General features: G+C 32.9%; 1 protein-coding gene across 3 annotated transcripts in view; it reads right to left on the reverse strand.

Moving 5' to 3' along the window:
* Window positions 1–3729: 3729 nt before the first annotated feature.
* The window catches only part of LOC137398491 (uncharacterized), a 28011-nt gene continuing 6753 nt past the window's right edge, over window positions 3730–24987 (reverse strand). Inside the window, exons 1-5 of one of the 3 annotated variants that reach the window (XM_068084603.1) lie at window positions 21014–21069; window positions 16232–16350; window positions 14270–14380; window positions 10227–10340; window positions 3730–7386 (exon numbers count right to left, since the gene is read on the reverse strand). In XM_068084603.1, coding sequence (XP_067940704.1) covers window positions 4502–7386; window positions 10227–10340; window positions 14270–14380; window positions 16232–16304 — 3183 coding nt within the window. In that variant the 5' untranslated portion in view covers window positions 16305–16350; window positions 21014–21069 and the 3' untranslated portion in view covers window positions 3730–4501. Of the gene's footprint in view, window positions 7387–10226; window positions 10341–14269; window positions 14381–16231; window positions 16351–21013; window positions 21070–24987 lie in introns of those variants that run through there. The other 2 variants (XM_068084604.1, XM_068084602.1) reach the window with 2 other exon arrangements.

The following is a 24987-nucleotide window of genomic DNA, read 5'->3' on the forward strand; positions in this document are numbered from 1 at the left end:
TGAACGCCTTCGTCAAAAGACCAAACATCTGAACGCAGTCATTCCCAAACAGAGGTTGCCTTCTTTTGACAAGCTGTCAAAGAGTTCTGAAACACAAAAAGAGTAAAGATGAAGTATGATGAAGTAAGATGCTTTCCTGAGTAATGTAACCAACAAGCACAATTTAATCTCTTTTGGATCAAGACATGGAAATCCCAACAACAGATGATGATTGCTGATACAACCCTGATATTGAGTGGAGTTTCAGCTTACAAAGTCACAAAGTCACAAACAGACTTATGATCAGCTGGTATCCCAACCATGATGAGGCTGATACAGGTTACTGTTGCATGCTGCTGATGCTTTAAAAACATCAGATACAGTAGTTGTCAGAAGTGTTGACACATATGTGCTTGTATTGGCAGTTCATCACTTTAAAGCTATTGCCAACGATGACCAGGATGTAATTTTTTGGCTAGGCACGGGACTTCACAAGTGATATGTCTCAGTCCGATATCTGGCTAATAGCTTACCCACACAAATTCCCGCAAATATACTAGCAGTACATGCTTTGACAGGTTGCGACATTGTGAATGGGATATTCAGGATATTCAAGAAAAGGACATTGAATACCATAACGGAGACTGCAATAAATATGTCAGAGTTGGAAGACAGCGACTGCTGCAGTAAAAAGGTCATGGCAAACTGCATGCATTTCATTGCAAGTCTGTATGACAACTACGACAATATCACAGACGCCAGGTACAAGATATTTGCCACCCAAGCTGTTGAAAAAGAAGCGCAGTTGCCTCCAAGTCAGAATGCTTTGACCTATCACATCGCTCGGGCTACCTACCAAGTCAGATTATGGAGGCAGGCATTGAAGCCCATTAGTGGCTTCACATCTCCTAAAGGAAAAGGCTGGGATGATCAGCCTAAACCGATATTATGTGATAAACACCAGCTCTAGCAAGTCAGATGTCATGTGGCTGACAGAAAAAAGGATGGCCAAATGGAAGACTTTGGAGCAAATAGATAAAATGAGCACTATTTTAAACAAGGAACGAGACCGACCATGACCCACCGAATGACTACTAGTCCTAATTTAATGATTATATTGATAATAGGCAGTTATTTTATTCTGTTAGTTCTTGTATTTTATCAATAACTTAGCTAAAACGCCATATCTCAGTACAAGTTTTATAAGCTGATCTAGATGTGGATCTTGAATGCATCAGGTAGCACAAAAACATAGATAATACATATTTGGTAGATAACTCCGAAATAGACATAACATACAAAATGCGTCAATTTTCTCAGAAGTATTAAGTTCAGAAAAAGCTAATTTAGCATTCTAAACTTAAACACATTGGTCATCATGATATATAATTTTCAGAAGCTCACTTATGATTGAAAGGAAATGGCTGATGTGCAAACCCAAAAATCTTGCAAAAATATGACATGCTCCTGAAAATCGCCCAAAAAACCTCTGATCATACAGTGATGTAGAGTTGAAAATTTGGGTATACAAAGCCAACAATATGTTCAGCATAAGGCATAAAAAAGAACAGATTTGAATTGACAGTTACTAAGGTATTTATGCTAACATTTTGATATTTGCTACAGTGAGAAAGCATACAAACCTCCTTTTACCCCGTTTCCGTCCCTGTAGCATTTTATACACCACTGGTGCAAAAAAGTTACTTGCAGATTTAAAATCAATGAGCTCTCAGTTTTCCAGTGGTATATGGGACATAAAGTTCTTTTCAATGACTAAAAAACATACCTTGGCTGCCCCACTAAGATTAGATTAGACCATATTTGTAGTTGTGTTAACTTTGCTCTCTCGTCATGTATTTCTGCATCCACGCAATAAGTTCAGATTAAACTGATCAGTTCAGAATGCTGTGGGGTTTAATAATTCGAGTAACATTGATTGCTGGGTAACGGTGTGAGAGTTGGAGCAGACAATAAACTTGGTGAGCAGCAGATGATAGCAGAAGAAATCTACGATATAAATTGTCTAATCTTAAAACGTAATACTTTTATGCAAATTTAATTTTGTACCAATTCTTAAGAATCTGAATAAAAAACCGTGAGTTATTAGAAGTTGGTGTTGATGGGATTACAAACCAAGCTGAGGATCACCAGAGGAATCAGCTATAAGGACCCTAAACCGATTGGAAAATATTATGGTTTGCTCTGATGACAGCGTTTGGGCAATTCTTGCTAATAAATTTTGCACTAATTATTAATTTGAGGAAACTCCCAAATTTGTTGTTTGCTACAAACACTCAAGCAACTATATCAATACATTTATGAAGAAATAATGAGGCATCCAATCAAAGCTAAAATTGAATTTGAAGTTTAAAATGTTGAATCAAATTGTAAACTTCTATGATGGTTTCAATTTTATTTACAGTTTCGGGTTAGTATAAGTGAACATATTTTTTTTCTTAAAAGTTTCTTCAACAGTTGAGAGTCGATATAATACCTCAATATAAACAGTGATATCAACGATTTAACAAACTTGAACAACATAAATTGTCTTTTGAATCTTAATTGATAAAAAATTTGGAGCGAAACGCCTAAAAGGGTTTTAAGAAAGCGAATATAAAATTATTGAAGATTTAAGTTTCCTATAAATTTATTGAATGTTACAACAAAGTGATATTACAACAAGTTAAGCCATATAAGGACTGTCTAGGTGTTGTTTGTAAGCCATTGAAAAAACTACAAAAATGTTAATATATATATGTATAAGATTTATATATTTTATTATATATATTATATTTATTATATATATATATTATATTGTAAGAGAATTTTATTACTGGTGTCCTGTCTCTTTGTAATTATAAACATAGAACTTCAGTTCTAACCTACAGTATTTGTGTTTTCATGAAGATCAGATGCTTGCAAATGCCTATGCTTCACTTCTACTATTTCTGCCAGCAAACATAGAATACGAAGAAATTGGAAAGTTTTTTTGCTGTTTGGGGAAATATCATTTTTAATATATCAAGTTTTGTCCTATTTTGAATAATTGCTGAGCTAGTATGGATTTTGTGCTATATGTACGTAAGTTTGCAGTAATATTTTTGGACCACAAGTCTTTTTCAATGAAGCAATGTTATATGAACAGCTTTCTAGCCAATGTAGCAAAGCCTGCTATAGCTTTTTAGCTTGAGGATAACTGTGCTACTTTGTTATTAACAAAATATTCTGTGGGTTATATGTAAGGTTTTTATCCTAGTTGTGTATATAAGGGTGTCATCTACAATGTCTTGAAGTTGGTTTCTGTGAAATAAACCAGCAAGGTTTATACAGAACAAGCAATGACTGTCTCAAAGTATTCAAACATTCAAAAGTTTAACATTTGTTCTCAGGATTGTCAGCAATGTCTACAAAAGTAACGATCTATCTCATCTACAAAACCTATCTATATTTGTAAGGGAGTTTAGATGCTGTGACAGATGATCTGGATGTTTTTAACAAAAATTAATAGAAATTTAATTCAGATAGAACATTTATTGAGTATTGCAACAGGTGTGAAGTTACAATGTCCAACAGACTGTTGAAGTTTATGTCAACCTAGCTTGCCCTTGCCATTTGGGCACCGAGAGCTAATTTTAGCTATTTTACAGCATCCTGATGCGGTTACATGTGTATGGAATAGTTGTGAGTCTTATCGGAATTCGTATCATTTATTAGACCTGAGGCTATCAATATTGGAGTCAAGGCATAATGCAACCACTGAAACTATATTTGTTGTCAAATGATTGCTGTTGGAAATAAAGGTTACTATATATAGATCAATTAGTAGTCACAGACAACTAATAACTAAACTCTTTTCAATCTTGATCTGTGGCATTTTCAACAGCCATAATTAAAAAAAAAAGGTACATTACTGAAAGCTTGAAGACATGTATTTAACATCTTACCTCATTGATGGGAACCTTTCTCCAATACTAATCAAAAGTTCATCATAGCGTAAAGAATGAATCAATTGATTGTGTCAGGAATTTACATTCAGTTGTGCACATGCAAGCCTACTTAGGAAGTCAGTTAATATAGTAAGTTTTTCACACCCAACTAATAAATGCTATTTCATAATTGCTTTTAAATTATTCAAAAGACAAACAATAATCATTGGAACGCATAAATACAAAAAAGATTAAAATATTCACATCAGTTAAAAGCGTCAAGCATCGCTTTTTCTGCTGTACTCTATGGCAAATCCTAGATATAATAAAAAGTTGTAACTACTATAGCAACACAAGTTTGGGTTTTAGCACTAAACTAACATTAGCACACTCTGGTTAAACTAAAGACTAATGAACATATAGAGTTTTGGATATCATAGCAGTCGTCATTCTAATACAAATTCGACAAACACGTAAACGTTACTGGCCTTTGTAAAAAGAATTCGGTCGGAATATTGTGTGCAAGTCTGTTTATATAAGTGACATAACAAGGGATATAAATTGTAAAGTGCAACGAAGAAATACCCTATCACGCTTTACTCGTTACAACTGATCAAACTTTTGCATTTCTTTGAGTTTCCAATATGTTTCTTTAGGAGAAGCTCATGGTTTGCTCCAAACTTGCATGCATCACATCGATACTTTGCGCGCTTTTTCGTGGCATGTATTTTCATGTGTTTAGCGAGTGTTTTAGATTCCCGGGCAGAATACCAGCAAATCACGCATTTGAAAGGCTGTTCTTTCTTTGAAGATGCACTTGTGGTGCGGTAGCTAAGATCTTTTTGAGTCTTTTTTGGATCAGCCAAATGAAACTTCACACAGTGCTTATTTAGGAGGTCTTTACGAAATGTTGTATAGTTGCACTTCTCACAGCTGTACTGTGGAATTACTTTATGCAGTCGCCGATGACTTGTGAGCACCTGAGGGTTGGAGGTCTTGAACCCACATTGTGCATGGAAACATGACAGCTCTGAGCTTGATTTATGCGTGTACTGATGATCGATGTAGTTTGCCCATTTAGATGCGGAAAATTGACAATGCTTACAGCTGTATTGCTTGTCTGATTGCTTGTGAGACTTCATATGAACTCGAAGACTATAGCGGGTGCTTCCTTTGTAAGAACACTGTTTACAAGCATATGATCGCTGATTGTTGGCGGATCGGCTTCGTTTTGGTCTCAAGGGAATAATCTGTCGCGCTAAACTATTTCTGTTGGCTGATGGAGAGCGAGAACTTTTTCTGCTTGACATGTTGACATTTGTTGGAACTTTTTTCAATGTTTTCTCATCCTTGCTAAAGCTGTGGCTGTTTTTAACACTGTTGCCTTGTTTTTCTACATTTTCAACTTTTGGTGCAGCTGCTTGATGATGCACCTTTACGTGAGAGGTTAATTTTGAGTGTCTGGATGTTATGTAGTCACATTCATCACAGAGGTACATTCTCTCTTCTTCCGAGTGCTTCAGATTAGAGTGAATGAAAAGAGCATTTTTTTCCTTTGTCGAAAAATCGCAAAACTCACATTTGTAAACTTTCTCTCTTTTTAATAGCTCATATCCGGTTTTTTCGATTAGTTTTCTTTTTGGGGGTTTAAATTGAATCACTGAATCACTTTCTTGCTTTTCATTCCAAGCACTGTTTTCTTGCATCTTCTTCCAGCAATCTCTCAAAGAAGTTTGAAGCTTGAGAGCAAAATCTGGCGTCGAAGATCCCATTTTGTCTATAACCGAACAGCGAGAAAGAACGATCTTGCAGAAATGACCATTTTCAACCTCTGTGGGTTGCGCTTCTTTGACGGCTGGAACATTTGAGCCAACTGTGAGGCTTTTTGTTTTTGGAAACCTAGCAAGATTTTTTGAAGAGGGCATAACAAGATCAATTACACCATTTTGTTTTAAATCTTGCTCACTTGCTGTTAGCGAAGTTTTTGAAAGATTCGTTCTGTCATTTTCATTTGCAGGTGCTGTTTTACTCAACGACTCTTTGCTTTCACTTTGTTCAGTTGTTACTGGACTCGCATTGGCAGATTCTCTGTACATCTCATTCTGGTATCTAAGTAAAAAATCTTTCTTAGGCTTTTTGTGAGCCTGCAAAGAGACACTTGATAACCCTTCTTCTGAGTGACAAATGCTTTGACTGCTTGAGGTGCTTGCAGCATCAGACGTAAATGTAGCAACTACTGAAGTGCTTTCTTCAGGAGCCTTTGCTGAAGTCTTTTCTACCTTAGGAGATGCCTCCAAAAAAGAATTTGCTTCAAGTCTGGTACTTCTTGTTATTCTTGTGGCGGGAGCATTGTCTGCGCACGTTTTTTCAGTGACTGTGGGCTTCTTTTTATCAGTCAAATTGCTCTCCTTGTTAGTTGTCTCTATTTTTGGCTTTTTAGAGGGAGAAGGCGCAACTGGAGTTTTACTGGTTGCGATACTCTTTCTAGTAAATCGTATAATTTCCTCTTCTGTCTCGGTGATTCCAGCTTTAGCTTTTAGACTGGAAGGTTTTACTTTTCCAGCAGCTTCTTTTTTGGTAGGTTGTTGTTTTGGCAAGTTGGCAGAGTTGATTAAAGTTTTTGAGGCATCTGAAACTTCCTTGACCACTTTTACTCCTTTATCAGTAGCAATTATTAGGTTTTTGTCACTAAAGAACTTGAATGCCACTGGCTTATCTGGCTTATACGAAGTGCTGCGAAAAGCTGAAAAAGCAAAATTCTGCTCTGGAAAAGGTTTAATAGATGTAACTTTAACCTGTGATATTGGAGCAGCCAACTTTTTAGGTGTTTCTTGATTTTGTACAGTTGGAAGACTTGGCTTTATGCGACGCAATTCCAGATAGCCAATCAAAGACTCATCTGCGATGGAGCTTGCGCTCTCTTGAGCACTGAAGGACAGATCAAGAGATTTTGATGGCGGTTTAGCTACTGCATCTGTGATACTCACCCATTTTAAGGGCTGATTCGTATCGCCTTCAGTCACTTCTTTTGCAGGTGAGCTTGTTGCGGATGTCGGAGTTTCTCCTACACTGGCAGCAACTTTAGGAGACTTTTCTGATTCACTATTAGAATTTTTATGATGGTTACTTTTAGAATGTTTGGGCGAAATACTGGAAACTTCTATTGTACTATGAGCTGTGATTTCAATATCCTGTGGTGGAGCCAGATCATAATTGTTACTGTTAACACGTTTTATAGTGATAGTCTTTTCCTTGGGACTTTCGGGTGCTGCCGATTTTACTTCTGTTATCAGCAGAGGCGGTTCTTGCTCAACGTCACTTTCAATAAACTTTGTTAAACCCTCATTCACCTCAAGTCCTTTTTGCCTTGCTGTCCTTTTTTCAGAAGCTACCATGATGTTTTCATTGTTTTCTTTTATCACATGCGCTTGTATGTGCTCCGACATATGATGTGGATTTGGTGTGGCAAATTCACACATTCCTGTAGAAAAAGAATATAACACTAATATACCCTCAGATATAGTACTTATCATGATGCTACTGGTTTAAAGATATGTGTTGACATTTGTGTTTGCAGAACTATAAAGTAACAGATCATCACTATCTAAAATAATACCTAATTCTAACCTTCTTGTCTATGATCTTTTCTTACCCCAAGCAGCTGACCTTAAGATTTTATGCGGTGTAACTTTTAAAAATTCTGTTTAGCGTAAACTTTTTCTAAGTTTTAGGGTACTAATGCTACTAATACTACTTTCAAACAATAAAGTGAATAAGTACAAAATTTAATCATTCATTCAGCATTTTAGTCCTTTTAACCCTGACAACCGGAATACCGGCATCCGCATGGGTTTGTTTACAAATGCTGTTTCTATGTAACAGCGTGAACCAAATTAAATTACTCATTGCATGGGCACTAGACCAGACATATCACCTCCATCTTTTACTGTTTTAATTTACCTTTGTTTACTTCCTTTGTAATAATGACAATTTTATTAAGACGAATGTTGGTATGTCATAGATGATTGCAATGCAAATAAAGAAATAAATGATACTAACCGCAATTTCATAAATTATTTTGAGTCATAAAATGGCGATGAACATATTTTCCATAGATACATGTATGATGCTACTGTAAATATTTTTAAAAGCTTTTAAAACTACACAAACTTTTATGGTTTCAGCCTAAGAACTGTGAAACTCACTTTTTTATATTTGGTGACATTTGCTGTGTATTGATGGAATTTTTTTACCAGTATTTAATAAATATCATCAAATTATAATCATATTTAGATAAATCTAATAAAAGTTTTTAATGCTTCTTATTTTTGACAAAGAACAAAGATACTGGCTCAAATGATTAAGTACAGAACAAGGTGCTAACAAAGTTGTAAAAAGTCTGAGAATTTTACACAAGAAAATTAAAATATCACTGCTAGTGTTACTCTATGAAAAATTACTCTATGAAACCACTCACCGTAGTCAGTGTAAGAGCTGCAAAGTTATGAGCAATACACAATACAATGCGCTAGGCACTTGGAAAAACCTAGCTAAAACTAATTGTTGATGGCATTTGAGCCATCAGCTGACAAGCCAAACAAGTTACTTGACCAATAATTAACTTTCTGATATTCCGATGCTAAACGTTGCCAACCATAAACAACGACAGCAAGACTTAGGTTCTATTTTTAAATGCATATTTTAAGACATAATAATTTAACAAAATAGTAAAAGCCGAAAAAAAACTCATTACAAAAAGTTTAGTTAATCCTTTTGAAGAAAATTAAAAACTTTATTTGGAATTTGAATTTGTTCAACCGTCTCGAAAGGCAGTTATAGTAACTTATAGGTAAATCTGCCTAAGCCCTTATATTTAGCTTCTCCAAAACTTTTTTGTAAAACTTAATCTTTGTTGAGAATCTAAAAAAACTAATCTTTTGTTTAAAATTTAATATGCACTCAACTTCTATTGGCTGAATTTAATATGCACTCAACTCCTATTGGCTGAATTTAATATGCACTCAACTCCTATTGGCTGAATTTAATATGCACTCAACTCCTATTGGCTGAATTTAATATGCACTCAACTCCTATTGGCTGAATTTAATATGCACTCAACTCCTATTGGCTGAACAGCATTTTCTATAGCTTGTTTTTATGCAGTTGAAATTAAAGTTAGGACAGTTAAATTCTCATGAAAAAACAATCTCAGACATTTAGCATACAGAAGCCATGAAAGTCTAGACACGTGTTTCCTCTTGTACAAGCTGGAAGTTTTAGAGTAGATAATTTTCATACCAGTCTTTGAAGATGAAACTAAATGACACTTATCTTCAAGTGTCAATCGTTCAGTTTTAGTTAAACATTTTAATAAAGTCACAAAGCAGTTAAAATATATATTATTAAATATACTTGTATAGAGTAGCTGTTTGAAAAAAAAATTGAAGCCAATTTTTGGTGGCTCTTTTTGATGCAGCCTTCCCTGTTGACAATGATTGTTTTATGGCTTTGAATTTATTACTGTCTCCCATGTAGGCTGCTTTATACCTTCTCTTACCATCTGTCAGTGTCTAGCTCAGAATGTAGTTACGCCGAGACACTTTGTGAATAGTTTATAATAACTTCTAATAAAAAATCAAAATCATGAAAGGTACCTTTTTGTTGCAGCAGTTTTTTAAAAATTACTTGCAAAGATGAGATAAATTTTTCAATCAAACTGTGACAGTTAAATGATACCACGACAATTAATTAAAATTCCATAAAACCTATAAATAGGTATGTGAGAAAACTGCCAGAAAAATCTTTCATGATTTTGGTCCTTTGGTAAAATGCAACGATGTTTCAAAAAGCTGGAAGAACCAAATTTAATCTAGCATTGTGTCAGACGTAATAGAGAATGATGGAATTTAGCAAAAAATTAATTTTCATTTAAAAAAGTATTTACTGGTTAAATATGTTATTCTACACTAAAAATTATTTACTAATTTAACCTGTCAATCTGTAACACAGAGTATTGACTAGTTTATTATGACATTCTGTACTACAAGTTGTTTACTGGTTAAATATGTCATTCTGTAGAACAAGTTATTTTGCGGTTCATATGTCATTTTATCCTACAGATTATTTACTGTTCAAATATTTGTTTCTATAAAACCAAATGTTTACGAGTTTAATATGTCATTCTATACTAAAAATTATGCACTAGTTAAATTTGTCATTCTGTAAAACAAAGTATGTGCTGATAAATATGTTACTCGACAACATCTATACATAAATATAGGGATTGTAAGTGTATACAAGTATACATATCTATACACTTACCACATGTGAAGAATGAAGCGGCGTGTTTCTCTCTCTGCGTGTGAGCATTTTTATGAGTGATAAAGTTCATGAAGTCTCCTGTAGAGAAATCACATCTGTCACATCTGTATGTCTCTGCAGAAAAAGAATGAAACAAGTTATTTACGCTTCGAGCTTTCCAAAATGTGCTTCTAGTTCAGCATAGACAGCTTGCATTTATCCCGTTCTAAGAAACATGTTAGTCCGCTAAAGTTTACAGGTATAAAATTTAACTTCATAGAAGATATAAAAAGTTTATATAGATGACCAAAAAAAAACTTTGACGTATTAAATTAATTTGGTATAAAAATTATTCATTTAAATTAATTGTTTTAACAAATTGATCTAAATGGTTGAAAATTTCTAATATTCTCATAATCATAGTTTAGTGACTTCTAACTTCAAATTAAAAAATGTTGTATCCAAAGATGTCAAAACTAACTTCAGTTGTACCATTGTCTCAAGGGAGAAATTTTAAATTTATATAATATATATTATTTAATTTGAAATATGATTTGCAATTAATCTTTTAACACTAAGATAATAATTATTTGATATTTAAATAATAATATGAAATGTATTGTTTTTGTTTGTTTCCTCTGATTGTAATAATACTATGGTTCTATGGTTTTATGTGTAAAGGTTAGCCTCTGGACCTTGAGTTCAATTTCTCCCAAAACAAATTTTGACCACAGACAAAGTGGCAAACCTGCCCACAAAATCAGACTGTTGCTATAAGGCCAAACTGAAACAACAACTCAATCAAAGGAGATGGGCAATCCTATGGTTCTCCTTGCAATTTGTTTTGACAGTAACGAGCTGTTGCAATGATGAGCCTAAGTATCAAAGTTCACAACAAGTAGTATTGATATTGCAATGCCTACTACTAATTGTAGGCAATTATTCTAATAGACAACAATAATGCTGCCAGTGGTTTGTTTTCAAGTGTCTGTAAACTCTATTTCCTTTAGAAGATAAAAAAATAACAGTAATTCTGTCAATACACACTAGCCAAAGCAAAATAACAATACGCTGGTATACTTAGCCCTATTAGTTATGGCCTTTCTAGGTTCAATAGTTACGTGTGTCTATGAGGCGTGTAGTGATGAGGCGTGTAGTGACAGCTCCTTCTGCTGGCAGGGGGCTGAATAAACTCTTCTCTCTGGGCTTCATAATTTCCTGGCTTTCCGCCTCTTGGGGTAAACTGCGTCTGCTGTGTTTCCTTTTTAATGAGTTGATCCTCTGCAGGCTGTTTGCTGCAGGCTCCTTTGGCTTATATTAGCCTCTCTCTATGTGCCCTCTTTTTGCTACTTGGCTCGCTGCCAAGTTGCTGTCTCTGGCTCACTGCCAGATCCTCTTTGCTTTGGCTCGCTGCCAGCTCCTCCTTATATACTTATTCTCGGATTAGTGTCAAATGTCACTGGATTCTTACAAAATTTTCGTACTGTCTATTTCTTGTGTCTTTGATGTCAGCCAGCGTTCCTTTCTGACATTTGATATTTGACGCCTTGACAGCTGACAACTGATGGGATTCAATGACGATGCGATATGCCTGTGAATTAAACTAAATCAATAATTTGTACAAGATTGGCCATAACCTGAAAACCGACCATAGCTGATTTATAAAAACGGGATTTTGCTATAATACTAATCCTGAGGCAGATCTAACTATTTATCTTACATAAAGCAAAAGAGATATTCATATTACATGCTATTCTAAATTCATTACATTAATTCTATTTTTCAAAACATTAAAATTCGTGCATAATTATATTATGATTTCACAAAGTCACACTATCTATAATAAATGATGTTATAAGCTATATCTATAAAATGTGTTGTAAATATTCGATTTGTTTATGACTGGTTGATGTTTCGATATAAACATGTCCTTGCTTGCGCTTGTCCCTATAATTGATTAGCATATGGCCATACATCTTCTTTATGTGTAGTGGTGACATCATATATAGACAAGCTTGTTAATATCTCTTCATAGGCTGTAATGGTTAGACGGCTACTATGCTTGATACATGATAGCATATGGGTAATAAATCGTTTATTATGCTGTTTGTAGCAGCGGGGAGAGATTACCGTTTCTCTGAGTTTTTCTAAGTTTCCTATGCTGTCCTTACCTGTCAAACAATTTACTTATAAATTGTTTTGACAAGTAACGCGCTGTTGTAGCAAGGCTTCCAACACGGATGCAGTCCTATCTCTGCAGTATGACACACTGACCTGTCAGAGCTTCCAATGCTGATGCATTCCTAGCTTGGCAGTTTATCACGCTTTTGTTTTAGCATTACAAGCTCTGTGAATCCAATCCTAACGTGATTGCTGCTTTCTGCTTTTTTCAAAATTTCAAACTTTCCAACCTAGACACCATATTCTGTTTGCAGGACATTTTAACAATGACACTTTAACACTAGCAAATTGTAGCAGATATATTCACAACACCTCGACGAACCACTTTTGTATTTGGAGTCATTTTCTCTTGATCGTTGTAAACTCTGCTTGAAGCTGATTGGCCATTGATTAAAGCTGTGTAATTTTACTCTTGAAATTTTTAAAAAGTTTTTAATGCTTTTAAAAGTTTGGTTGTCCATTATTTGCAACTTTAACTAAAAAAAATTTATTTTCAAATTTAAAAATATGAAAAAATTGCTAAAATAATTGCTGCCATAATTTTTTAATATTATGAAAAAAGGTCGGAGATACAAATACAAAACCTTTTTGTTAGAGCCTAGTTTCTCCAAAATGAGCATATGATTGAACTCTAATAAAAAGGCATTTTTTTGCTTCATAAAAAATACTTTTCCAAATATTTTAGATTCATTCAAATTACTCCATGTTGACTCTAATACCATAATATGCTGGCTAGTAAAAAGCAATGAATTTTTGTGATGTGCATGAGCCATGTAGTTACAATATAAGGTAAAATAGAAAAATATACAATGTAGGTCAACGTCTTTTCTGACTCAGGTCCTGTTTTGGTACTTTTTTGGGGCGGCTTACAGATGAAAAATAATGCCAGCATAAACATGATTGAAATTTTAACCTTAGTGCTGCTGTTTCATATGTCTAGTTGTATATAAATAATAAATTCACCAGCAACACATAAAATAAAAAATAAAAAAATTTTATCTGGCAAGAGGTAAATAAATACAATGTATTTCATTTTAAAAATGCACTTTTTTAATCACTCTTTGATAAAATATTAAATATTTTATTTTTAATTGTTAATATTTTTTGTAACTTCTAATCGAGATGGTCTGATGTGCCGTGGAAAGTTATCAATAAAAAAGCTCTTTTCATACTTCATCTATATTATTTCAGCTTATTTTTTCTGACATAAAGCACAGAAAGCAAATTCAGTTATTCTAAAATGCTAGGAGGCTGCCGATTAGCCCCCGTGATAGAGTGTCAGCTCGCGGAAGTGAGTTTGAAACCCATGAAAACTACTTCCTTACTTTTATTCTTAACCCGGTTTCCGGACAAATGGAGATACAGACATACACACACTGTTTTTAACATAGTAAAGATTGAATCTGTAAATGCTTTGTTGAAATGCAGTAAACATTTAGGGAACACGTTGAAGACATCTTTATAAGCTGTAAGAACTTAGAAAAAAACTGTTGATAACTACATTAGAGTTAGAATAAACATTTACAAAACATTTTTATTTTGTTTTTTAATTTCAACTAAAAATACATGTAGCATTATTTATGAATAAAATATTGTGATATTTCTGTTAATATTAGTATAATACAATTTTTAGAAAAAAACTACACAAGGTATTTAGTTGCATAAACCCTACACCAACGAGTAATACTGACACAAACTAAACATCTGAGAACTCACGCTAATCATACCCAGCATCACCATACACTTCAGAACTGACTATATGTATCAGTAATTTTGATTTATCTTAATTAATTATAATTATGGTTGATAAACTAATCATCATAATTAATTAATCTATCATAATATAAAGATTTAGCATAATTAATTTATTATAATTAGTTTACCATAGGAAAAATTACCCCGCTTCCTTTCACCTAAAGTCTCCAAACCGTTTGACAACTCTTTCATGTAATTTCCTTCCATATCTTGCTGCTCTAAAAGGTTTCCCTCGTCATCTGCATGAAATAGAATTATTAACAAATATAATAGATTGATACAATAAACAAAATGAACCCTCTGATCCAAGTTTTGTGTTGGTTACAACTTGGAAATAATACTTATATACATATACTTTATAAATATTACTAAAGGGGCCGTGACCTTAATTGATAAATAGTATTGTAACGAAATTGGAAATTAGCAAAATGAACTTTTTAGAATGCTTGACTAATCTTTGAGCGAAAAACATTTTCACGATGATACATCCAAATTAAAATAAATAGAAAAATAGCATCATACATAATATTTAAATCTGATTTTAGCATTTGCTGTTAATTTTAGATAATCCATTTTATCAGACAACTATCAAATCAAGCAATTTTGAATGAAGCGTTTCATAATAATTTGATCATAAAATAAGAAAATATTTGGAGTCATATTTAAACTGAGCCTAAAGCAAAATTAAAGCAATATTAAATTAGATTCAAAATATATTTAAAATTAATAAAAATCAAAGTAAAATCAAATTAAAATTAAACTTTCGTTATATTTAACTTTTAAATATCATAATAAATACTTTTAAATTGAATTAAAATCAAATTTAAAATTTAATTAAAGTTACATTTTAACTGAACTCAAATTAAATTTGGATAAAATTAAAATTTATCTTAGGTTTAACTTGAATTCAATTTAAATTTGAACTAAATTTAATAGGTTTTCTGTATATACAAGTATATGGCTACAATTTTGGCTAAGGGCTACTCAAGGCTGCAAACAAAAGCAAGCAAAGCTAACTAAACGAGTGCTAGAATTGAATTCTGACTATCTTGGGAACAATTTATAGAAAAGGTGACACATATGATGACAGCAACTGTGAAACTACAAACTTGACAACACCAAAAGTAATCTATTGGCAGCTAACTAGTTTGGAAACAGGGTTATACAATGTGCAATATGCGAAAAACTACACACTGGCCAAGCCTAATGTACTTCAACTACCAGATGGTTACTAGATTTAGCGTTAGTAGATTAGACTTGGCCACACTTTAACATAACAGGACAGCGAGAGAGCAAATGATGATGAGGAACTTCAAATCTTACCCGCTTGGCCTATAAACATAAGGCAGCAAAATGTCAGCGAATTGCATTGACTTTGTTTAAACTATAGTGAGAAGCTAGCAGGCCTTTGTGTTGACAAAGTTAGGCTAAAGGACTTGTAAATTAGTGCACTTACATGCAAACTACTAGCTTGCTAATGAGAAAACAACTGAGTGCAATGACAGAAGTTATTTATATTGATGTGCTAATAACGTATCAACATTGTTGGGGCCTTTCTTCAACCTAAGCTTGTTTCTTCATTACAAATGAACTCGCATGGAGTTTTAATAAATTTCATTAGAAAGTATTCATGTTTTTCTATCATTCGCAATTGTTTTTTCATGTTTGAGGGAGTCTGACTGCCAGGATGTTTCAATATTACATGTAAAATTGACAGTACTTGATCGTGGTTGAAATACTCAGAAAAAATATGCTAAATGACATGACTATTTGACTGGTTGCCTGTCTCTTTCACTGTTTTGTTAGTCTCTTTGCCAAAGTAAAACTATAGATGACATAATTGCGCTTCGTTAGAATCAAAACGTTTTAACCGTGATCAAGTTTTGTTAATATCAATTTTGAAACAGCACGACAGTCAGATCACCTCAAACATAAAAAAATTGTGAATGATAGAAAAATATAAATACTTTCTGATAAAATCTACTAAAATTTTTTGTAAGTTTATCTTAAGTAAAACAAACCTATAATCGTTTCTTCTGCAAATCTAAGTTTCAGCATTTGGTTAGAAAATATAGACTTAGATTCTATACCTGTTATGTCTTCAGTTACAGGTTGATATTTGGTGTCATCATCTCGCAGACCCCAAGGCTCCTCTGGTTCCATACTGAGTAAGACTTGTTCCTTTCTTTTTCTTTTACAGCTAGTTTCTCTGCCAATTGTTGAAATTTCTTTATATCTCAGAAAGCTATGACATCATCAATGATACTAAATATTTAGCATAACTAAGATAAACATAGCAAAGATAGTTGTTGGTAAAAATCTTAGGATATTTCTGTAGGTTGAAAATAGAATGGCGTTGAAATTTTTATCCTAAAGCAAATCTTTATTGTATGGTTTAACTAATATCAAATTAAGAGAGTCTGGCACTTTTGCAAACAAAACTCTGATCTACTAAAGCTCTTGAGGGATACTTTTTCATAAAAAATAATCATAACAAGAACTAATCGTTCTTTACTTTATCTTCCTTCACTTTTAAAACGCATTCTACAAGCTTACGATTGCAATTAAAGAACTTTTTTTAATAAGCATTCTGATTATTTAAAAAAACTTTTAATGAACTTGTTTAGTATTTGCATCACGTGTTGACACCTATAAACGTGTATAGCAAAGATAAAAGAATATGGCTCGTTGACATTTTGAAAGAGCTCAAATGAAAAATTTTAATTTTGTTTCTGCAAACCATGTGAAAACAGTTTTTTTAATCTTCGGTCATGTAAGTTGCCTGATTTCACAAACTCCTGCATCACCAACAAGCAGTCACACAGTTTAACTGTTCTGTTGTTAATTCATGTGAACAGATTTACGACCTTTACGAGTTGAAAGCAGCATTATGTTGGCGTAAAACTTACTACAGAACTGTATTTAATATTTTGTAGTAAATAGGTTGATTAAAGATTGAAAATAAATTGAAATTTAGAGCTACATTAAAGGAGACCGTACAAATGAAATGAACTGAAGATAACTTTAAAACGGGGTGAGAAATTAGGTGGAAAGTTTCGTTTTACTAAGTGTTAAGCACTTCTATATTTAGAGAGAATAACCGTGTGCATGTTTTTAAGTCTAATTCTTAACCAAAACGCCTGTCATAGAATAAAATTAAACTTGAAATGCTTTTGATTAAGAATTGATGTCATATTTTTTGCAATTTTACTAGACAGGAGCATTTTTGTGATAAGACTATTTCAAAATCAAACATAGTTTAAGCTACAAACTACTTTGTTAGGCTTTTGCAGAATTCATATTGTGAACTAATATTTTAGACTGATGCGGCATAGCCTTAGGGTTTTTGGTTAGAATTCTAAATGCATTTCAATAAAGAGACATTTCCTAAAGTCTTTAGGGAATAAGATACACTTAGGAACCACAGCCAATCTTATTCAACACAAATGTAAAATGTAGAACACTGGAATACTGCAAACACAATAGAAAAATTAACAAATACTGGCTAGCACAATGTGAAGACTTCATCTGATTGCAGTTTCATGACTCTCATTCACAATCAGACCACAATAGCTGTTATTACTATTATTTACACTAGAACAAAATGTTAAGATATTACAAAACATTTTACTAGAACTACTTGTTATGACTTGTTAGGTTGAGTTTCCAAATTATGTGATTTCTTCGCTATATGAAATTTTTACTTTTGAGTTATAGTTGACACATTCCCAAACTTTTACGGATTGAAATCTGACGAAAGACATTTTTCGATGAATTTGTGAAATGCAAAAAAAATGGTCTCAATGATCTTAATTGGGTGTAGCAGTGATAGCAATTACTTGTATAAATGACTTGGAGATGATCTGTAGGGATTTAACTTAACTCTTTCAGTATGATATGTTTTGTTATTTCGATTGAATTATTTCATGCCAAAATTCTTTCTACTAATAAGACTTGATATTGTTGCTGCAAAATCTAGAGTTTCTGTCATTGAGCTTTATTTTAAAGTTTTTTGAGATCATCAGATAATTCTACAAAAAAATTAATTTAGTTTTTATTAATTTAATTTTTAAATTTATTAATTTTTAGTTTCGTTAAACCAGCTGCAAAAGAAAAATGCTATCATTTTTGCAATTTAACCAAAATGCAGATCTTCCATTCTTCAATATAAAAATTTATTTTTCAAAAATATCTGAAGACCAGTGTTAAAGAAGTTTACTGGCAAAAGCCACTGTTCAAATTTTTTTATTGTTTATCCTAAAGTGCACATAGTGATGTTACATTTTATTACAGGCCATAATAACTAAATATTTTTTACTTTGTTAGTGTAGGTACTGAATTATAACAATTAAAAACGCACTTTCCACTGTAATATCCTGTTGATCTGTTTTTTCCATAATAAACTTTTAGATTAATTTGTGCTTAGTTGTTTAATATAGGAAATAGTGCCTTGAAATGCAAATAAATTAACATACAAACTCAGTCCAAAAAAGCTTGTACATCGAGGTATGACTGTATAATATTGAAATAATAAATATATGGTATTTATTATAACTTTGTTACAAAAATGCATCAAAGTGTAGCATAAAGTTAAATAAATTAGACAGCAATAGAAGACGAAAAACAGAGCTGTATAGAAAGTCAATAATAAAGCCTAAATCGTAAAACAGTAATTGTCGAAATGGCCGACTATAAGATAATATTATAATAAATATATATACATTTGTTATTATAGCTTATAATAACATTTATGTGAAACTTTCATCCAAAGCTCATAATTGATCTTCTAATAAAACTGATCGCCAATATGCACATAAATTGGAGTTGCCTGCCCAGGCAGTACATAACTCCAACTGAAAAAGTAGTATTATGGATTATCATTGAAAATTGTGATACATCGAGAAATTGTTTTAATTATTTGATGGTAGTAGAAAAATGAATGTTAACAAAGTTTCGAAAAGCTGAACTATTTTTAAGTAGTTGGAGGGAGTTGTAGTTGATGATTTGTTAGTTTCAAAGTCTAAAACGATAGTATAGCTTTCACTTGTAATTTATTCAAAAGTCTCTTAGCCTTAGCCTCACTTGTTCCTACACATTTATTCCTTTGGTTTCTTACACATTATTATATCTGTAGAAAGCTTAAGCATAGAGTAAAACTATCTCATGTAATAAACAGATAATCGAACAAGTTGTCCTAGAAATATACACTAAAGATTTAAAACTGTTATACATTCTTAAAAATTATTAATACAGTAGAAAGAACATGACTAATATTTTTGAACTTTGAACAAGCTTTAAATAAATACACATTGTGTTAACGAAGCTGCCACAAATAATTTTTTTTAAATTAGGGTTTGCATAGTAGTAGGTTGTCGGGATCATAAAATACTAAAAAAAAGTTGACAGCAGCCTTAGGTGAGCAGCCAATGATGGGTCAGCTAAAATAATATTTTGACGCACTTCATTGCTGCCAAATAACTTAGTTGGTTTGCCCAAAGTAATGCAATTAGCCAGAAGACCCTGTGAACTATTAGTTTATGTGGCCAGAATAGAACTACAACAATAATTAGAACTAAATATTGCAACATTGTTTGGTAGACCACGGCGCCTGAACTTCTGTAGAAGATACCCTTTTCACCTTGCAGGGTTTGTATAACTTTGTCGAGTCTGTTTTCTGTTTCATAATCATCTCTCATAAGCCGTACCAGTATTTAAGTTAACACTGTACCTCAGCCACTGATAGTACATGTTAAACAGTTTAGTATAACTTGCATCAACATGATTGATAAGATCAGTGATATCACGCCACGCATGAATGATTCATAAGAGCTGTACAGATTAAGTTGATACTTTGTCCCCTCACCACAAGTAGGTTTCATGTAGTTTTATGTCACTCTCTCTACCCAGCCATTGTTGAAGAGTTTTCAAAAACAAATTTACTTTACTAATAACTGTTGCTTGAAATTAGGCCTTGATTGGTAGCTAGATCAAATGTGAAACTATGGAATGGTAGCTCTATTAGGTCAATAGAGAGCTAGTAAAGTTTCAGAAAAAGTTACTTACGCACTAACTGTTGGTTTTGCTGAGGGCCTAGTTGAGAGCTAGGTAAAATAGTAAACGATGGTAGCTGCAGTAGATCACCAAAGAGCTAAGGAAAAGTTGCGAGGCATAGCTGAAGATGCCTGTTGCTTTAGATTGCATAAGGTTATGATTCAATAAACTGAACTTACCTCTAAGTACTCACCTGTCAATATCGGTATGATACTGAACAACTTTTTATTGAAGACAAATTTTTAATATTCAGAAAATGAGACAGCTAACAACTCGGTGACAAAATGAAACTGAGAAAACTAGGACATTAGGATATAAAATAATCACTGAATTAAAAACTAGCTGACAAAACCAACTACATGATCCCTTAAATGGTTACTTCAAAGTCACTATAAGGGTGCTTCAAGGTTCTCTACATGCAATCTAAATGGGTAACAAATGATTGATGTCTCAATAACATGTCAGCAAATCACTGTAACTTCGCAACAATGCAACTGTAACGTAACAATATTTTGCTACTATAACAATTGTAACTTACGCCAAATGTCCTTGTTACAAAACAGTCATTTGATTATAGTAGCTCTAAACCATTACACTATTAATAAAGATCTGAGACTGTGCTTTTGTTGATGCTAAAATACCTTGACTCAGTCGTTGTGTACCTGCCATGCCTAAATCACAGCAAAACTATATTGCAATTGTTAAAGGTACTCGATATGAATCCAAATCCCTCGAGCGTGCCTAACCCCATACCCACTACCCGAAGAGAATCCAAAAGCACTATAAACTATATATATATATATGTGTGTATATAAACTCACGCTTTTCAGTATGTTCAGAGCACCGATGGTCACATATGGCGCACTCGCTTCAAGCCTCTCACAATCACTAAAGAACTAATATTGATTTTTTAACCAGCAACTCATAATAAAAGAGGTGCGGCTAAGGAATGACTAACTTTCAATGGCTAGCAGGAGACGGATCTTTCGCAATATTGACTCACTCTAGAATGTTCTACAAAGCCTGTGATTGGGTTTTCCATTATGCATTAGCTAAACATTTGTAAATGATTAATGACGTTGACAAGACACCTTAAGCCTGGTTCCCATATACGTCGTCGCAAAGCACCGGAGACAGCACCGCAGGCTATTAGCAGTTAAATAGGAACCTACGCGCCTGGTACCACTAATAGGCGGCATCGCAATAGTTTAGCGCTGTACAAATTTTGCAAAAAGGCCGCAGGGAAAACCTTCCCGAAATGCATTGTACGGGAGAAGGTCACCATTATAGGAACAGCATGGCGAGCAAATATTTTATTTGATTACACGATTATGTTTAGTGATGCAGCTTATATGTGAATATATGCCACCAAGCCTAATGTCGCCAACATTTTGCTGTGCAAGTTACCGCCGGAGTCTCGCAATCGATATGGGAACCAGGCTTTACACACCCTTCTCCATATGTAATGCTTGAGCCTAAAGGTGAAATCACACTAGGCGATATTTAGCATTATATCGCGCTGCGTGGTGCTAATCTGCGCTAGAACCCGCTCAGCGAGCTCATGCAGAGCGATAACGCTAGACTTTCTCTACATAACTTTATTGCTAACAAGATACAATTCGATTGGTTGGGTTTTTCCAGAAGGCAATTTTATGGCAGGTAATTATTTTTTATTGATGTTTGCTAACATGCAGCAGCGACAATTTGCTATTTTATTATGATTGAAACATCATCAGATCAACCACTGAATTGTTCATAAATTTAATAAAAGCACACTCAGTCCTGGCACTATAAAAAACAAAAATTACAGAAAATTCGAGTTGAAACCAACATTTGGAGTCAATCGTTGCGCAGGTTGACTATCTTGACAATGGTAAACATTTAATATATTGAATATAAAAAAACTACTACAAAATAAAATATATATAAAAATTGTAAAATATTACAGTTAAAAATACAAGAATCGTTTTTTCTTATGTCGTCTTGTAGTGTACAATCGGTGAAAGTAAGATTAACAAGAGCTGGAGAAGGCACCATATTGACTTAAATTTATTAACAACTCCGAAGAAACTCATGATACGGAATTTTATTGGCAGTTTGTGAGCGTGCCCATTGTATCATTCGCTAGTGAATTGCTCAAGTGTGTTTAGGCACACGTCAGTGTTATCTCCGCCCTTCTCATGACGCTCGCGATAAAATCGCCTAGTGTGCTTAGACCTTAATTCTATTCTTATCGCTAAAATGATTAGGTATAGGGGCGCTGCCATTTCAACCACTTAGTGAATAGGACTTTACAGAATATGAGTATACAGTGTGCTGCTGCTTATCAGTGTTTGGTTACTGGACAGCACGAAAGACTAAAAAAAAATTTCTTTTGTTCCAATTAATTAAAAAAGGTTGATCGATAAAAAAATACTAAATCATCAATGTTCAGTGAAAATAGAAAAATAAAACTGTAATCCTTTGTCTTTTTCTCAAATATAATGTATACGGTTTTGAATAGAAAGTAATCACAGACTCAGGATTTCAATATCCTCTCAGACAAAAAGTAACCCAAGAGAGACAATTCTATTACTTGCTTTGACATTAGGCCAAGCATATAGATGTTATCACTATACAAGGTTGCTAAATATTATTTAAATGTGTAATTCAGCTTATGTAATATTTCTATGTTAAAATAAAATAAATATTTATATATATTATTGAGCTGCGATTAAATAAATGAAATCTGCCATAGCCTAGACCCGCAAAGTTCACCATTTTAACAAAAGCATTACTACACTTCAGGTTTAGAAACCATTTATTTATTTAGCAGTTATCAGCCCCTGTGAATCGATTATATTGTAAGAACAATCACGAGCCTTCAAAGAGCAAACTTTGTAGACCGAATTTGCAAGAATTAAAGATGGCGGCTTAAAAAAACTTTTTTATGTGATGCATTATATTTCGATCAAATTCAGCCTACAAAGAATTGTGTGAACAACTGCAATTGTTTTATGTAAGGGAATAGTTTATGTTTTAAATGTTACCAAAGGTGATTATATAACTGCAGAGTTTTGTGCTTGATAAATCTAAAGGAATGATCCGGAACTGCCATATGTCTACTCGCCATTGCTTATGGCTGATGGTTATGGGTAAAATACAAAAGTTGGTAATTTAAGTCAAGATGTGTCTTAGGTTTTTTGTAAAAGCAGAAGTTTTACATAGTTTATCCGGCTTCCAAATTTTCAAATGGTCTAAGCTGAACAATCCTGTTAAAATTATAAATCCATTAAAACTTGAAGCCTTTGAAAATTAATCTTTTAATATAATAAAATAGTTTGGGTTTGTCCTTTTGTATTTTTACGTACTTGATTACGTAATAAACATGAATACTGTACTTTAATTTGTTGACTTAGTAGCTTTATTTGATGCATTAATTTGGTGTGTCAACTTTTTGATAAGTCAAGTTTATTTTGTGAAATATAAACATTGATTGATGACAACCTTATGTAGCTAGTAGGAAATTTTATAGGGTCAGCATTCATATGTTACATATAAATTTTTCCACAGTTGCTCTGTTACAAGAAATTGTGCCAAAACCAAAATTAAAAAAAAATTAAAACAATTTCATAAAAATGATCATCTTAGTTGTTCTTTTCCTAATTTACATTCTGAGTCAGTCTTTGAAATATAATTTGGAACACAATTTAGCTAGATTATTAATGCAAAATTATCAGAAAATATCAAAAAACTTTTTAAGAAACGCTAAAATTGAAAATCTGTAAATATTTTTGATTTAGGTAACTAACAGGTTTCAAATATTTATACCACATACCTGTTTGTGTTTTCAATAAATAGCTATATATATTACATGCCAGTTTGTGTTACGTACTGTTATGATATGCGTGAATTTACAAACTTGATTAGAAGAGACGGAGTGCTGCCTATTGTTTAACTAATGAAAATATAATTGTCAATTTACATAGTTTGTTAAACTTAAATTTGTTGATGAAATTTACCAAAAAACTAAGCAATACAACAATGTGTAGGACATTTTTCTTATCACATTGTAGTAATAAAAAGGTTTACTAAATTTTTTAATAGAAAATATTAACAAAGAGAGTAATTATTGCTTATTGAAGACTTTTTTTATCAGATATTTGATTAGAAACTTTATTAAAATGGCATTTTATATAAATTGACTTTTCCTCATCTACCGACAATTAAATGAAGCATTATTTTGTTTCTATGGACTCATACCTCAGCATTCAAATGTCTCTGTTTAACCAAATTGAATTTTACCCAACAAATTACAAAATGTTTTCGCCTTCAACTACCACACAAAAATTTGGTTTCTGACCAAACCTAAACTTAATGCTAAAACTGCTCAAAATAATAGAAAATAAATGTTTTTGCTGTGCTTCTTTATTTTATAGGCTCCTTACTAGAATCACGCCATCATCAGAAGTTTTTTAAATCATAATTTAAAAAAAGGCTACCTTGGTATTTAGGCCTATGTTACAATTAGTAAACCAAGCGCACAAAACTTTGTTTTTTTCATGGTCCTAAATAGCATGTAAGGTATTAAAGTAAAACCCAGTCTGTGTCTATATTTTTTAATTTATGGTATACGGTACGCAGTACTCTGAGTAAACAAGGCTGGGGTAGGAGTTGCTAGAGATACAGTAGAGTACAACCCAAAACCTTGTTTAATAATATATTTTTTATTAGATAATCACTGCATTCTACATATTATCCACTCTCTTAGCAAAGATGTTTACAGTTTATGGAGTAAAATAGCAAAGAAGATGTT

The sequence above is a fragment of the Watersipora subatra genome, chromosome 6, assembly GCF_963576615.1.
Source record: "Watersipora subatra chromosome 6, tzWatSuba1.1, whole genome shotgun sequence".
NCBI lineage: Eukaryota > Metazoa > Bryozoa > Gymnolaemata > Cheilostomatida > Watersiporidae > Watersipora > Watersipora subatra.